Source organism: Camponotus vicinus, unplaced genomic scaffold, assembly GCF_025532165.1.
Source record: "Camponotus vicinus isolate PSW18456_S1 unplaced genomic scaffold, iyCamVici1.0 SCAF_5, whole genome shotgun sequence".
Lineage (NCBI taxonomy): Eukaryota > Metazoa > Arthropoda > Insecta > Hymenoptera > Formicidae > Camponotus > Camponotus vicinus.
This window is the reverse complement of record NW_028141977.1, coordinates 17,631,781-17,649,369: the sequence shown is the minus strand read 5'-3', so window position 1 is coordinate 17,649,369 and position 17,589 is coordinate 17,631,781. Positions and strand designations below refer to the sequence as shown.

At 35.3% G+C, this 17,589-nt stretch overlaps 2 protein-coding genes across 3 annotated transcripts in view; one reads left to right on the top strand and one right to left on the bottom strand.

The window, feature by feature from the left end:
- Positions 1-10,152, top strand: part of LOC145971524 (uncharacterized) — a 112,831-nt gene extending 102,679 nt beyond the window's left edge. Inside the window, exons 4-6 of one of the 2 annotated variants that reach the window (XM_083099265.1) lie at positions 3,684-3,760; positions 4,048-8,487; positions 8,810-10,152. In XM_083099265.1, coding sequence (XP_082955391.1) covers positions 3,684-3,760; positions 4,048-8,487; positions 8,810-9,406 — 5,114 coding nt within the window. In that variant the 3' untranslated portion in view covers positions 9,407-10,152. The remainder of the gene's footprint in view (positions 1-3,683; positions 3,761-4,047; positions 8,488-8,809) is intronic. The other variant, XM_083099266.1, reaches the window with a different exon arrangement.
- A 967-nt stretch (positions 10,153-11,119) lies between these two features.
- Positions 11,120-16,775, bottom strand: LOC145971525 (uncharacterized). Its single transcript, XM_083099267.1, has 2 exons — positions 16,441-16,775; positions 11,120-13,986 (listed from the first exon to the last, which is right to left on the bottom strand). Exons 1-2 carry the CDS (start codon positions 16,469-16,471, stop codon positions 13,091-13,093), a joined length of 927 nt encoding a protein of 308 aa, XP_082955393.1. The 5' UTR covers positions 16,472-16,775; the 3' UTR covers positions 11,120-13,090.
- Positions 16,776-17,589: the final 814 nt, after the last annotated feature.

The window sequence follows — 17,589 nt, the reverse complement described above, 5'->3', positions numbered from 1 at the left end:
TTCCCTCGAGTCTGTCGCACATTGATCGTCTCGAGTGAAATTTGGTATAGATTCTTAATCGTCGCAATTGGAAATCTTCCCTCACGGTGCTTTCCATTTCTAACGATCGCGGTGAGACCGGAGACTAATCGTTACGACGTTCCGTGAACCACGAAAAACGATTTCTATTTTTCTTTGCCTCGCATTTCTCGTCATCGATGCGAGCAACATATTGATGTTTTCTTATTCCACGCGTGTACGACATATCTTACTATAGATAATCGTGCGACGCCACACAAAAAAATTCTATTAAATATTGTCACGTTTAATCTCTCGTTATTAATATTGCAGTCAGGCATAGTTAAAATATTAAAAGTGCAATTAAATTTATTCGAAAAAGTTTGCGGTTAATTTTAAGTAGCTATTTTCAAATTTTAATTTAATTTATAAAAATAACAAATTGTCATAAAATATGTTATAATTTATTTTAAATTATTATAATTTCATTTATAAAATATGATAAAAATAATAATAATTTCACTTGTAACATCAAAATGGGTACTCAATCGGAAGCAGTCAGGATCGGGCACGAGTTAAGAGTTATTTTAATAATGGCAGGCATTTTTTTTTAACCGCAGACGAACTTGATCAGACTCGTTTCTCCACACTTGACCAGGGCGTGCACGCGCGCATGATTTACGCGCATGAATAAAGTTCACCTGCCGACAGGTACATTTATATACTTATAGGCGCCCACAGAACAGGTTCGTTTAGGACCACATGACGAGCACTGTGTAATCATTTAATCGGCGAGTAATGCGATATTTAGGGGAGTCATTTATCGTGTATCATATAAGATAAATTACAATTTTTTAATTACAGTGTGCGATCACATTATAATAATAATATTGAATTGAAAAAAGGTACTTGTACAACTAATTTGAAATACTTATATTGTTTCATCTTAATTTCTCACCGAAGTCATTCCGTTTCTTTATTACGTGACAATTAATATGCGTTATCGTAAGATGCGCATAAATATCGACGAATCAAATGCGAGATTTCTGGAAAGAGAATGTAAAGCCGTATTACGTCCTTCGACTATTAAAGGTGTCAGTTATTATACTTAACGCCAGTATCCGTCTACCGTTGCATGAGATTACACACGCATATTTTGCTAGTTATTAATTTGATAACAAGCCTTTCATTAAACTTTATTATCTGAATGAGAATAAATGGAAGCATTTGTATACATGTGCATACATAGATGTTAAAAGATCAATATTTCTATTTTTCAGGAATTCTTGACTTGCTTTCAAAGACAATTTTATTATACATATATATACTTTTTACATTTTTTAAAATATATCTTAGAAAGAAATTTATATATTTATTTATTAATTTAAAAATCTTAAAAATATAAAACATATAAACGCCAAGATTTTAAGCAATAATTTCAATTTATAATGGATTCGAATCTATACAGATCTGAGGAGATAGATGAATAAGAGTCTTACTTATCTTATCGAAATTTCGTCGAAAACTAAATTAAAAAGTAAAATTTATCTCATTTTTTTAAACTATTATTTTTCTAAACCATATAACTATATAACTGACTCTCATTTTTCTAAACTATATAACTATAACTCCTTTGATATATTTTATTGTTAATCGTCTGATTTTTCTTATCACAATCTCTTGCGATTATATTTACAATACGAATAAACTCTTAACAAATTTCATGGAAATTCTTTAAGAAGAGTAAAAAAAATCACTTTATTGATTTTTTGACAGCGTTACGCAACTTTATTAGATTTCGCATTCCACGCGGAATTTGCTCCTCGTTATCCATTAGATGTAGAACTTCGAATTTCAACGAAAACGTGTTAAGAAACCTTCGAGACGATTAATACCGAGATGCGATATCGAGTCAATATGATTTGTAAGAAACTCTCGTAATATTGCTTTGTTCTGGAAATCCCTGGAAAGGAAAAGTGTGAGTCATTGCTCTTAAGATACATCTCCGAGGTATTGTTCTCGAAATAGTATCTCTAAGTTTAATCACATTGATAAGAAAATTTATATAAAGGTGACTCTAGCACATCGAAAGATGAGCTGTTATGTTATATTCTGGTAGCTTTATTTTTCTCTTGCATCAATAAAAAAGTAATGTGCAATTAATTAATAGAATAGTGTCTCTTTTTAAAGAATACAACTTAAATTTTCCAAATATTGGTATACATAACGATTAAAGGATCTATAATCTTAAGTTAGAATTTTAAAATTCATTTTTGCTGAAAATTTAAATGAAGTATTTTTCTATCAAAATGATAGTTTATAAATGTAAAATATAATATCTTCTTGTATTTTTGTTCCAATTCCATTCTATTACATCATACAAGCAGGATTACGACTTTTAGAAAAATTGAATAGATTTTTTAAATTTCTAAAACACCGAAATAGCCATATTTTATCTTGTATTCAAAAATGCATGAGAGGATTCTAATCTCTCTAGAACCTAAACAGCTTCAATTCTCAAATCGATAAATATCAAAAACATAAAAAGTCCGTTTCTGCTTGTCTTAGCTTTCCCACGGTGTAATCAGTAGCGTCCTAAGCAATGTAGCCTAATCGTCTATTTTTCTCAAGATGCTAAATGGGTTCTCCAAAAGCGTATGTAAATAGAATAGACTGCGGTCAGAACGTCGGGCGAGGACGTTGATAAATGTTATTGTCCCGGCTTCATTTGCGGTTCGGATATCAGCTTCCGGAATACTTGGTCAGATTTGTGTCCTGTCCTGTGTCGCGCTGACACAATTCTTTATATACCCCACTAAGTCTTCGGAGAGACGCAACACACCGGCGAGATCATCCGGTATGCGGCTCCTGATTATCCGCTGTTTTAAGGACAGCGCTCATCGCAGCGTGTACGACCTATTCTCGGCATATTCTACATCATTACGTCGTTATAACGAGATTTGAATTATGCCGTAATGATATGCACGAAGACCAGAATTGTTGCTTCGAAGGTTCTTTAATAATTTTCTAAAAAAAGAAGATACACTGTTATACATTCTTAGATGATTTGAATTATCCTGATGATTGTAGATAATAAAAGAAATTCACGATTCGATTGACATTTATAACTATGTTCTTCTTTTTTTAATTTGTAAATTAAAAAACGACGAGTTAAGCTTTCTTTTTTTAGAACAAGAAAAAATAAATAAATCAAAATAGAGAGAGAGAGAGAGAGAGAATGATAATGATTATAAAGCCACAGCAGTTGCTTAAAGCCAACCGCAATGAATATTTAGCGATAATTACATTTTATAAAATAATTCAAATGCTTCCTCTCTCTTTTAAGCTTTAGTTTACAAATCCTTTGCTCTTTCCTTATATCCGATGTCTCGGTTTTTCCTGTTTCGTCAACAGATTGTGGTCCAGAATGATCGCGCTCGCTCTGCGGGTTTTTCCGATCTTTTTGAGATCGATTTCTATCTGCGAAATGATTTAGTAAGAATTGTAAAGCTCGATTTCGTCAGCACGACTCGCGCATTTGATCTTTTCATCCATATTAATGAAAATGAATTAATATCTGTAAAATGGTTGATAATAACAGAAAAAAACTTATATTTTGCATATTGCTTAATTATAATAATCATTTTATGTTTCGTTTTATTGAAATATATTTTTTTATGTTGCAGTGATTGAATCCGAGAATGGAACCGAGCAAGAGCAGGAGAACGAAACACAAATTGATGCCGCATCACCATCATCAAGCGTAAGCATCTATATAGCTAGTAATTAATTAATAGCTAATAAAATTAGTCCTAAAAATAAAAGCATAAAATTAGTAAAATTGTAATATCGTACCAATAAGAGTTTTTTTAAAGCTTTAACAATATTAACTCTATAAAATATCAAAGAACATAATAAAATAATTAAAAATTTTGGCAATTTTATATATATATATATATTATAGAGATGAATGAAAATATTTTTAATAGCGCAAATGGTGTTTTTACCCATAAGATGTTTTAATATCATATACTTTTCTCCAAAAAATAGGTCGAGCTGACAGAAAATAGCGCGCATCCATGCCCGATGTGTCCATCGGTATTTTCCAGTTCCCACGAACTGACGAATCATCTACGCGGCCATAACTCACCTCGCAGCACAGACTGCAGCGGCGAGGAGGACTACAGCTGCGGGGTTTGCAACAAGGTCCTCAGCTCGGCGAGCTCGCTGGACCGACACGTGCTGGTACACTCGGGCGAACGACCGTTCAAGTGTAAGTACTGCGACATGTCGTTCACGACGAACGGCAATATGAACCGTCACGTGAGGTGCACCCATCGGATGGCATCGCCGAACAGTTGCACGGATTCCGAGGGCAGCAGCGGCTCGGAGAGACCAGCGACAACAAATCAAAGCGAATACAACAACAACGAATTAACCAGGCGCAACTCGCCGACCTTGATCGACGACCGGCAACAAACGTCATCGCCCGACAATCATCGCGCGAACAAGCGAAAATGCTCGCAAGACGACGCCAGCGATACGGAGGAGCAGAAGAGGCACAAGACTCTCATGAATAATTCTACAATGTTGATTAGATGTCAACCGGATGGGGAGCAGATGACGTTCGGTTGTCTGATTTGCGGCAAGGATTTTGTGAGCGGTGCGATGTTAGAGGCTCACATGGAACACATGCATCCGGAATCCCTGGCCACTTGCGAGATCTGCAACATGTCCTTCAAGAATCACCGGCAATTGAACCTCCATCGTTCTATGAGTCATTACAAAAAGAACGCGAACGGCAACAACAGTCGTCGTAGCACCGTAGACGGTTTCGGAGATCTCACGTTTATGGATTTTTCGGCGGCGAAGTTCGCGGAGATCGCTCGACGGATGTGTGAGCAGGAGTTGCATCGACCAGCCTCCGGTGAAGCCAACAGGTTTCAGTGCATGAAGTGTCTGCACGCGTTTCCATGCAGACAGGCTCAGCTCGATCACGAAAAGGAATGCAAGGGTCCGTACAAGAACAAGAGAAACAGCAATGACAGCAACAATAACAATGACAACAATACCAACAACAATCTTGAAATGGAATTGGATGCCCCATCTCCGCAGCCCGAAGATTCCAAAATGACGCGCGAGATCTTTTTCGCCGTGCTAGATCTGCAGAACAAATCCCTGGCGCGCGAGGTAAAAGAATCTAGAGAGTCGAAAGAGATTAAGGAGCCGAAGGAAATGAAGGATTTAGCAGATATCCCGAGCATCTTGTCCGTCAGTTTAAACGGGTTGCCGACCTTCCCGCGATCAGACACCAGCACGCCCGAGAATAATATCAAGTTCAATCCGAATATCGGTTCTTCGGGTTCTTCGGGTACCTGCTCGTCCGAATATAACGAGGAAGAAGCACAGGATGCCTTCACCGCAGAATTTCGGAAGATGAAACTGAAGGGTGAGTTTCCCTGCAGATTATGTGCATCCGTATTTCCTAATCTGCGGGCACTCAAGGGGCACAATCGCGCGCATATGAATGTAGAACCAGGAATGCCGTATCCATGCAACATGTGCCCCTTTACCAGTACCGACAAAGGAGCCTTGCTGAAGCACTTAAGATCGCATAACGGTGATCGACCTTTCGAATGTTCCCTTTGCAATTATGCGTTTACTACTAAAGCGAATTGCGAAAGGCATGTAAAGAATCGTCATGGAATGATCAGCAAGGAGGATGTTAAGAATGCACTGATATATCATCCGAGTGAGGATTCGACGAACGAGAATGTCGAGAGAAGCTCGCCCAGAGGTATTAGGGACGACGTGCGAAAAACACTCGTTTATCCGAACGAGCGTGAAGAAACTTCTCAACAACAGCAGATGCATTATCCGCCTGTATTGATGGACGCCTGTAATCCGGGACCCTCAAACGTCTGCGCTGAGATGTTGATTAATCGCTATGAGAAGCCAGATATGTTTCACAGACCAACAAAGATACAGGCTTTGAATCTCGTAAAGAAAAACGCCGAGGAATCGAACGTATCTCATGATCTGAAGTCTAATTATTCGAAGATCGACGAAGACATCGAGTCAAGATCATCGGATGGCAGCGTGTCTCTAGTCAGCGATACCAAAACAGATACACACCAAAGAATTCAAGCTAGTCCGATGAATCTGACCAAGTCAACGACAAGCTCCGTGTTGAGTTCGGGGGAGGACGGTCCGTTGGATCTGTCTATGGACGTTGTTCTGGATCTGAGTAGGAAACAGAAAAAAGAAAACGAAAATTCTCAGGAGGAGAAACATTATAAGAACAATCAACAGGAATTGTACGCCACGAATCCGGCATTGCTATTGACTCAAGCTCTGCTAAACAGAGCACGCGAAAATTCGTCGACTACGTCACTGGAGAATTTTTACGCAAGCACTATCTATCGTAATCTCGGCACGTTGACCGGCGCCACTATGATACCGCCGTATTTCCTCAATCCTCACATGTTCAGCCAGGAATTGACCGAGAAGGGCAGACTACAGAAGGAACTGGTCAGGGGTTTGCAGTTGACCGGTGGCAGCACCCTTCCGGGTGATCCGTCACTGCCCAGCACCAGTTATGCCGCATACGCGCAAGCGCGGGAAACCTCGCAAACCTCGAGCGAACACAATGCTTACTTGATGAACGCGCAAATAGCCAGCCAGGCCACGCCGAGCCGCGAAAAAACGGACAGCATTTCGTCGAACGATCCCGTGAAGATGGTACTTAAAAACGGTGTGTTGATTCCCAAGCAGAAACAGCGCAGATACCGCACCGAGAGACCGTTCGGCTGCGAGCACTGCACGGCAAGATTCACACTGCGAAGCAACATGGAACGACATATTAAGCAACAGCATCCTCAGTATTGGAGCCAAAGACCCCGCGGCGGGCACTCAACTAGAGGTAGACCGCCTATGAATCATTCGACTATGATGCAGAATCCCGGTCCGTCAACTTCGCAAGTAACTCAACCATATCCGAATATTCCAAACGTCGACTCGTCAATGGTTACTTCGGATTATAATACGCATCCCATTTCAGATCAAGTAAAGTATGCCATTCTAGCGCAACAATTGAAAGCTGATAAAATGGATGACAATGATTCAGATGACGAAATGGTAATAGATGAGGAATCAGCTGACAGGGATGCACAGGAACCGCAGGCTCAGCATGAGCTTAGTACAAGCTTGCTGAGAGATCAGTTAGAGAGCAGCGAAGGTGTTAAAGATATCGTCGTGAAAAAGGAAGTGATTGATCCGGCGGAAGAGACCTCGGGAGAATCTCCTGGAGAACAGATTACGCGAAATGGCATAGACAGGACTAACAAGGAAGAATCTGCTGCTGACAACAAATCGGTACACACTGAAGAAACAATCAAAACGGAACCCACCGGGAAGGAACAGAGCAAACTCGAAGACGGAGCAGCCGATCTCGCGAGTGTTTCGAAATTATTGGATAACGCATCTCAGCAATATCAGGAATTCAAACCGCAATATTTAAGTGACGAGGAAGGCCCTGTGGCCTCGACCAGTGGCAATAATTCCGGCAGCGAAAAATCCGATTCCATGAATTCTTTAAATTCTGGAAATGATTCTTCATCGAATAAGAAGAAGAAAAAGAAGAAGAAGTCCGCGTATTCGATGGCACCGAATCGAGTCCCATGCCCTTATTGCCCGCGTCAGTTTCCCTGGAGTTCATCGCTGAGACGTCACATTCTCACTCATACCGGCCAGAAGCCCTTTCAGTGCACGCAGTGCTCGCATTACTTCACCACAAAATCCAATTGCGACCGTCACTTGTTGAGGAAACACAAGTCAAAAGCGAATAAAATACGCCGTGTCAGAAACTCCTCCTCGCCGGACGTCCAGGTGGTTGCCAGTAGCAGTAGTAGTAGCAGTAACAATACATTCTCTATGAGAAACGTGCCCGAGAGACCATACAAATGCAATCAGTGCCCAAGCTCGACCTTCTCTACATTAGGTAATCTGAAGAAGCATCGATCGACCAAGCATCGTAAGACTACATCCCGGTCAGAGTCTAGCGATCAGCAGAACAGTCCACCACAGTGCTCCAACACGCAAAACGATCAAAGTGATTACGAAAGCCGATCGTCAAGCGCATCCGAGAATATGGAAAATTCTAACGCAGTTGCAAAGACAAATTCTAATACGACGTCGTTGACATCGATGAATGAGAACACCAGATCGCGAAAATCGCCAAGATCGTCACCTGGTCCCAGCGACGCTCCCTTTAAATGTTATTTATGCGACAGCGGCTTTTCCGAACGTCAAGATAATTTGGATCACATCAAGATGCATCACAAACGCTCATACGATATGCTGAAAGCCAAGGGAGCCCTCGATATGGCATCTAATATGAATATAGACGCGAGTGAAGATCAGATGGCACAGCAACATCCTAGTGATGGTGAAGAGAAGAGAGGTCGTTTTCCTGATTACAGCAATAGAAAGGTATAAAAAATAATTTCTTTTGTTTTGACTCTTTAATTTACAACATTTGACTCTTCAAAAAAAAAAAAAAATTACAATTCAAAGAAATAAAAACATTTAGTCTATACTTGCTTTGATCCAATTTGTGTGTTTTTTTTTTATTAATTTGTTTCGTCTGAAAAGAAGTCCGCAAAATTATGATATATGCATTAATTGACGATAGCTTTCCAAAAGTCAAATTGATCAACATCTCATTTTCTTAAATTTCCTAATTTTAATCATAAATTGAATCAGATATTGATCAGTTTGGCTGAAAAGCTCAATTAATGCTTTATTTCTCCAGGTCATATGCGCTTTTTGTATGAGACGATTTTGGTCCGCGGAAGATCTCCGACGTCACATGAGGACTCACACAGGCGAAAGGCCCTTCGAGTGCGATATCTGCACCAGGAAGTTTACGCTGAAGCACAGCATGCTGCGCCATCGTAAAAAGCACGAGTCGGTGGATTCTGCCATGTACATAGGTAACAGCGGTGACGAGGACAATTCGCCCGCGCAGCCACCGACGATAACACCTAGAAGTCAGCAGCATTCGCCAATCTCTACGAACACCAGTAGGCCTCGTACCCAGGACAGAATCTCTCTGCCAACTGTTGCGGCGGTTGCAACAGCAGACGCGGCACCTTGCGCGCTTATGCGCTACAACCATTATGATAACATGGCCACTCTTACCGGAAGAATGGCAAACGACAGCTCGCAAAATGCCGCGCCTGCTCCTCTGCCTTCCCCACCACTTCCCGCGGAAGTGCCTAGCGAGAGTGGCGACAACGACCTGATCTCTAATCTGCTAGGAATACGCGAGAAGGGTTTGCTCGACAAGGTTCTTCTGAGCTCGGCGGACGACGCGGCTAAATTGTTAGGTGTCAATCATAGCGAGTGATAGACACGTTGAACGCGTGTGGAAGAAAGCAGGATGCGATCAAATACATATAAACTGCGCATTTGAAAGATATATAAATTCAATATAACATGCAATAGTTTAATACCGAGTAATCTATATCAAATTAGCGTTGGAGATGTTAATTCTGATATATTACATTTAAGGGTGATGATGAATATATAATATATGTCTAATGTGTGAGATATAGAGGATTCTGAACCCTGCTTTACCTACGATAAGGTCACTTATGAAAGATGTTATCATTGTCTGATCGCACATCGTTTTCTTCTACTGTTCGTGAGCACAGAAGATATCTATAAATTAATCATCAGAATTCTCTTCAATCCTCCGTCTAAGGTTCACGATCGTGCCTTACATTCCTTATCAATTTGTCGCACGTGTTTGTATAAAACACCATAGTTTCGGAGAGTTTCTGTCGAAATAAAATTCTGATGAAAGAGAAGAATAAAGAGCAGTTGCTGGAATATGATTATGCACCTTATTAGAGACGAAATTTTATAGTTTACAACGAGGTATTACCAGCAAGTGTTATATTTATTTTGTAAAAAATAAATGAACCAAACGAATCGATTGGAATTCATATTTTATACAATTATGACTTCTTATTTTTTTTATTATATGTAAAATTAAAAAGAAATAAAATTTGAATGGAAACGCAGCTCAGCAAAATAAAATAAATAAAATTAGAAGAGCAAGATATATAATATATATAAAATTCTGTATTTTATCATATATATATATATGTATATATATATATATATATTTTTTTTATAAATATATATATATATATATATATTTTTATAAATATTGTATAATTGTATTAAAATATATTAAGAAATCGATTTTAAAATCACTTTTCTCGATTTTAAAAATGTCTAATTTCACTGAAACGAATTCCTTTCGATTTATTCTGATTCACTTATTTTTTTTTTTTTTTACACACAGGACATACTTAATTATAATTACTCGCAATAAAGTATATTATTTGCCACCATTCTCACGCACGTTTTCTTTACTCTAAAATATCTGACTTGCATATTTTGTCTATTTTATAATCGTGTCGTTCAATCGCCAATAGATATCATTAAATGTTATACATATATACATGGTTGCTCTCTTACCGGCGTATAACCATGCAGGAAACCCACGCTTCTGACAAAAGTTCCTTCGTAACGCCTCGACTCCTCATTTTCCTCATGAGAAGTGCGTCATTTATGTGACTCTGCATACCTTTATACATATATATGAATCATATAAATTTGGATCATATATATTAAGATTTTCACGGTGTGATTATACGATTATATTTTGCGTCATTCGCGAGATAGTATCATGACTACGCGAGCGCGAAAAGACCCATCAAAAGTAATAATTTCATCAGCAATGTCATTACTTAGTGTATGTACATTAGGAAATGTGCATTAGGAATCAATCACAAATAAGTCATTAGGTAACACGTGTGTTTACATTCCTTGTTCACGCAGTATTAGACATTAGCTCGCGAAATATGAACGCAAGTTTTCTCATTTATGATACAGATATTTGTGACAGAATAATTTTGAAAAAAAGGAAAAGACTAGACTCTTTTCTGTAAAAAAAAAAAGCAAAGTATTTTGCGACATCGAAAGGTGAAACTGCATTTAAATCCAAAGAATTCATTGTTAACGCAATGAAAATTAAGTTAGCGCCATATGCATTAGAATTTTATTTATTGTTAGTTATGTGTTTCTACAAAAGAGTGAGAAAAATAATAGATGTAAGTGCGAATTTAACTGATATATAATACACATAAGCATTATTATAATGCATTTAGCGAATATGTTCGCTGACGAATTACATTCCGATTCGAACATTCCGCGGAAATCGCGGATTCCGACTATGTTTCACATACAAAAAGGGTGATTTTACGTATATTAGTGATAAAGAAGCTTGTTCGTTTACTCAAAAATCGCGAATACGGATCTAAGTATCTATATTGTGTCGATTTTTTTTCAAACGAACGAGAAATGCAATTTTCACACGGATAAACGAGATGTGGAAATGTGCAAAGCAATATAGCGAAATTTATCACTAAATACTTATATTAAATCATTTGAATATTGTAATTGCGTGCGATTACTCTTAAGGATCTTAATGTATATAGATAGTTCGATGATTATCCCTTTGCGCGGATACAATTATACCAAATCATTAATTTCATTATTGACGTAGATAGATAGTTGGATTAGACCGATCGAGACGAGTAGATGGCGGATTTAACTAGGCCAAAGGAAAATAATTTCTATTTTCTATTCCTTCACCTTTTATCTTCACCTACTCTACTCTGTTATTCGTTTATGCCTTTACATGATCTTATATCCCCCTTCTCCACTTACATCACATTTTTTTCCTCGAGTCAACTTCTCCCCTTTTTCCTCTTCCTCAATCATCATATTCTGAAACATACATGGTTTTATAGCGAAGACGATTGTACACATGGCTATAATGCGGTTTTAGCCAGTTGAAAACCGAGGTTGAGAATAATTGTCTGTCAACATCGTTCTTGATCCCGTCTTGTGGCGCATTGTCTTTATGATGTCTCTGTCGCAGGATGTTTGCAAGTTCAATCCTTATACTAAAAAAATTCAGCCTTTTCATAAAACACCATCTTTTTTTGTTTATAAAAAAAGCTAGATTTTTTTTATACATGTATAAAGGGACTGAATTTAAAAATATTCTGCGGTAAACATATCACGTGCGCCGATATATTAAGGCCCTTATAGGTATGCTGTAGGCGGACGAAGGAAAGCTATATTTATCGAAGCGGATGAATCCATTTGAATCTTTTTCGAGTGCGACTTTTCTTGACTATTACGAAAGCTAAGGTATCAAGTAATCATTGTAGCGCACGTGTACATGGACAAGTTGTATTCTCTAATTTAAACCTAGAATAATAAATAAACGTATACAATTAAACGATATGCATAATCATCGTTTATTTTCATCCGTTGTCTTATTAAAAAAATTAGAAAATTCATAGCTCGTCTAGAAAAACCTAGAAATAACATTTTTTTTCTTGGCACGCGTAAAATGTCGGAATAAGCATTCTATAACTAAATTAAGTTATATTATAAAATTATAATTATAAAACCATTTAATGGAATCCTAACAAAATTTAAAAATATAAGTCTTTATGTAAGAAGTCTTTAAAAATTAATAACGTAATTTATATTCGACACTATATTTTCTAGCTCTTTCAAATAAATGTATGTGCATGAAATAAAAATAATATTTGAATTATCTTCTTCCGAAGATATCATTGACAGTAATGGAAATAGTGTACTTAATAACACCTTTATATGAAACTCCAAATGACATAAAAATGAAATAAATATAAATATATGTATGACAAATATTATTTCTATCTTATTATTATATTTTATCTATAATAATAGATAATGATTTAAGATAGATAACTTTTTGTAAAATAAAAGAAGAGCTAAGAATCTTAAATTAAACACAAAGACATAAAAAGATAGAGTACAAATATTAAAAAATAATTATATTCTCGCGTCTCACTCTCTCTCTCTTAAAGATAAAAAAAAAAGGAAATTTTATATCATATATTCATAAAAGCGCACAAAAGTTTACAAAGAGAGAGCTACAATTTCTGTAAAGATAACTTTATGATAATAACAAGTTTGAGAGAGTCAGTGAATCGGCAGTAATATGTGTAGTTGTCTCTTTTTCAGCCAACAGCATATCTTCCAGCTTCTTCAGTTGGTTTCTCACACGTTCTTCAGTGAGATATGGCGCATGGTTTTTCTCAAGAATGAGAAACCAATCGAGAACATTTTTAAACAAATCATTGTAGAAGATCTGCGGCGTATTGTAAACCCTGCCCATATCTTTGACAATAAGTTCTTCTAATTCAGGCTCGGAGGGTTGGTCCACCGCGAATACCAATTTGCTTAAGAAGTCCCATATATATGTTTCGTTGTTACAAATTGTTCGTAAAGACGTTATTATCATGTTCGGTATTGTTCGGAGTACGTCTAAATTAAAGCGATATCGCTTACCCTTTCCTTCAAAGCAGAAAATCTCATCGTTGTCTATAGGCACTAAAAATTTCAGCGAACTATTAATGTTCCTATTTGTAAAGACCGTCATGTCCACAATCTGTTCCGGCGTTATCTTCTCAAATTTGCCGATCATTTTTACGTAAGACTTGAATAAATACATAAGACTGTATTGACACTGTTCTCTTTGCAAGGACAATAAATGGTGCATGGAGATATTGGTGCCCCCGGTCAAACACGCCATGTGCTTGATTTGCACAAAACGGTACATATATTTTTTATCGGAGGTTTTTCCGTCTTCATCGACGGCATCATTAACATATTTCAAAACCAAATCATGAAATCCTCGGGCCTCGTATACCTCCGAACCCAACCACCATTTACTTGCATTTTTCTTGGATATCATCTTCCATGTGGCCCATGTTAAAAATTTTACTTCGTATGTAATACCCCGTATTATGCCGTTTTTTAAGAACGCACCTCTGTATTGGTCTTCATGTTCTGTAAAGTTAATTGTATTTGTATTAGTAAAATTAGTATAACAATAAAAGAGAATAAAATAAAACAATTTTATGATAAAAAAAGATTATAACATAATCAATATAAATTTTCATTATAATCATTATTTTTTCAAACTTAGAAAAATTTTGTAACATTCTATATACATAAATACATACATACAAATATATATATATATAGCAAAAATTATATTAAATCTTTTTCAATGATTAATATACACGTATGTGCACATTATTAAATAATTTGATGAGTTTTATGTTGAAATTCTTCTGTACATATATATAATAAATTATTCAATAATGTGTACATACGTATATATTAATCATTGAAAAAGCTCTAATATAACTTTTACTAAAGAATAACAATTTATATATAAAAATGTATGTTTTTTTTAAATATACTATTTTATTATATTACTATTATGTTATAGTTGGAAAAGAAAAGAGAGGCAAAAATGAGGAAAAAGCAAAAATCATAAAATTAATCACAAAAGAATTAATCACAAAAGAAATTTCAAGATTTATATCATTAAATACCTAAAATCAAACAAATTAAATATAAATATAATACTGTTTATTATATGCATTTTATATATAGTACTGAACATAACGTCAGCAAAAATCTTACGATTTAAAAGAAAATCGATATACTTAGAATTAGCTACATGCGAACAAATATATTATGAGAAAACACATGAGCTATAAAATTTATATTATATCAATAAAAAATCTGAAAATTGATAGAGACAGATATAGGAGATAGATACAACAAATATGCTGACTACGAGGAGAATAATATGAGATCAAGTAGAAAAATTTAAAAAGAATTAATCTGATACCATACAAAGAAGAAACGCGAGTCAGTTGTAAAGTGATATATATACAATTCTTAGAGATTAGATTAAGCTGTATAAGCGGAACATATCCGTTGTCAATTCGATTCACTTAGATGCTGTACGCGTGCACTGAAGAATTTATATCTTATTGAATTTATATTATATTTTATATTGTGTAAATAGAGATAACAGATAATTAAATCAATATTTATTGTAATACTTGTTTTTAAAAATTAATTGCGTTAAACATGTCATCGCTAAACAAACGATTTAGTTTTTTTAAATCAAAGGTTGCGATCATGAAGAAATAATGTAACTAATGCACTGATGATGAGTTACAATCTTAGAAAATAATCTAAAGAAAATAATAACTGATATATATTATTAATATAACTTTAAAAGTCATTATAGATATTAATTATAATTCGAGAGATTTAATTATAATTATAACACCATAACTTGATTTATCTAAATTTAGATATAATTCTATTTAATAAAATATGAACAATATAATTGATATATTATTAATTCGAAAGAATGTAACAAGCGCGTTATGCATAATTCGTCGACAATGACGAAGTCAATTTATTTAATTAATGTTCTTACAGGAATCAATGTGAAGTGAAAAATCGATCGCAAAAGATATACAAGACTCGTCGAGCAATTCGCGATAACTGGAAACATGAGACGCGGTGCACGATGCGTTTAATGTGGCGTTGCCGGTTGGCGTTATTGTCAACATCGTTTGATGTTGACCGACATGTGCTAAATCTTTCAATCCCGTAGTAAAAGGAATATTATATATATACCATAGCATTAGCAATTGCAGCGTTCAATAAAACGAAACTACTATCTATTGCAGCATTAAGCTAATATTACATTTGTCGTACGACAAATTTTTTAAGCACATTGATTGGCTGCGGGATAGAAAATTCTAAAGATTCAAAAAATTATTATCCCGCAGCCAATCAATGTGTTTAAAAAATTTATCGTACGACAAATGTAATATCAGCCTTAGTCGAGGAAAATATTTGTAGATACGAGGCTGGATCGATATAAGAATATTAAAATGTTCATTTTCTTTTGCGGAATTGACAAAGAATGCGTCTCCTAAAAATAAATGTTCAATTTCGCATAAAAAAATTACTTCACTTTTCGTTTGGACAAAATGCATTCGATGAAGTAAATAAAAATTAAAATTTTAATAATATTTGGTGAACAAAAATCTCTCCAAACAATATGAAAAAATTAACTTATTTTCACAATAACGATATAATACAAGATAAATGTTTATTTCTCGTTATGCATATGATGTAAATTAGGCGATTAGATTTTTTTACATATTTTTAGAAAATAATGTTTTGGATCTTTTCCACACAAACGTATGTAGCTTTGTTTCTGTTAAACACATATAAAGACAAAGAACACTGTGAGAAATTTGTTGACACATTAAAACCACTTGGTCTCTGCGATTGTAACATATACGAATGACGCACAACAAATACGAAAATGTATACAATTAAAAAAATGTTTATAATTAATGTTAACGAATAAAAGAATTTTGTCTGTCAAGTGCGATCACGTAAAACGTTATTAGATACCTTTTGCGACGCTGCTTGCGTTATTCTCCATGTCAGACTCTGTATCCTCTCGATGCTCTTAATCTGAGTTTTTTTATGTAAATTGATTTGAATCGGGACGGTAAAATTTAGCCTTAACTTGGCTGGATGCAGCTCGTTGGAGCTCGTGCGAGCGATTTCAGCAGGAACGCACGAATGGTCACTTCTACGGCAGCGATTGTCTCTTTTCTACTAACTGCGAAGAGAGCCCCAAAGAGTACAAAGGGGCCTTCAATCGTTTGACGCTTTACGACTGTGACCCCACCAGAGAGCAGAAATTCTTCATAATGGTCATTTTTGTTATTGGTAAAAAATATTTTTCGGAAAGAAAGATAAAGAAAGAACTATAAAGGGTCTGTGAGACATTCAGGCACGTTTCCTTTCTCTTTAACGGTTTGTTCGAATATATTTGTAGCAGGTATATTTAACGACTCGCTATAAATGACACGCTACACAATTTTAAGATGAAAATTAACAATGGAATAAAACGTAAAAATATAATGAGTTTTACATTTAAATGACGATTATTTCATAAATGTATAAATAATATTTTGTATAATCGATATATCATATGTATCAATTTATTTTGTAACGAATGAGGGAATATTAATATCTATATAATAAAAAATATATATATATTTTTTAAATGAATGTATAATTATAATTATTTATTAAAACTAAAATAATTATTTGTTTTCATATTATTATTTTTATATACGGCAAATTGTGACATTCTTTTACAATGAAAGCAATAAAAGATTCACATTCCCTGGAAAAGATAAGTAGGAAGTATTAATAATGTTAGAAATAATAATTTGTTATCAAGCTATCGCTGTATTATCGCCATCAGCTTCGTCATATTACTAAAATAAATTTTATGATATATATATGTAATTCACTCTAGGGACATTCTCAATTCAATACTAGGGAACACTGTTAATTTTTGTATAATGGTATACTCGCGTGAAATTCTGATAAAATATAAATATGAATCCTTTTTTACTACACGTTACAAAAAAATATAATTTATCTTTTGGTATTAAATGTCTCATACAATATAATTTTTTTATCGAGTCAGTGTTAAAAATTACACATTTAATTTTTATGGGTAAATGCAGAGGGAGGGGGGGG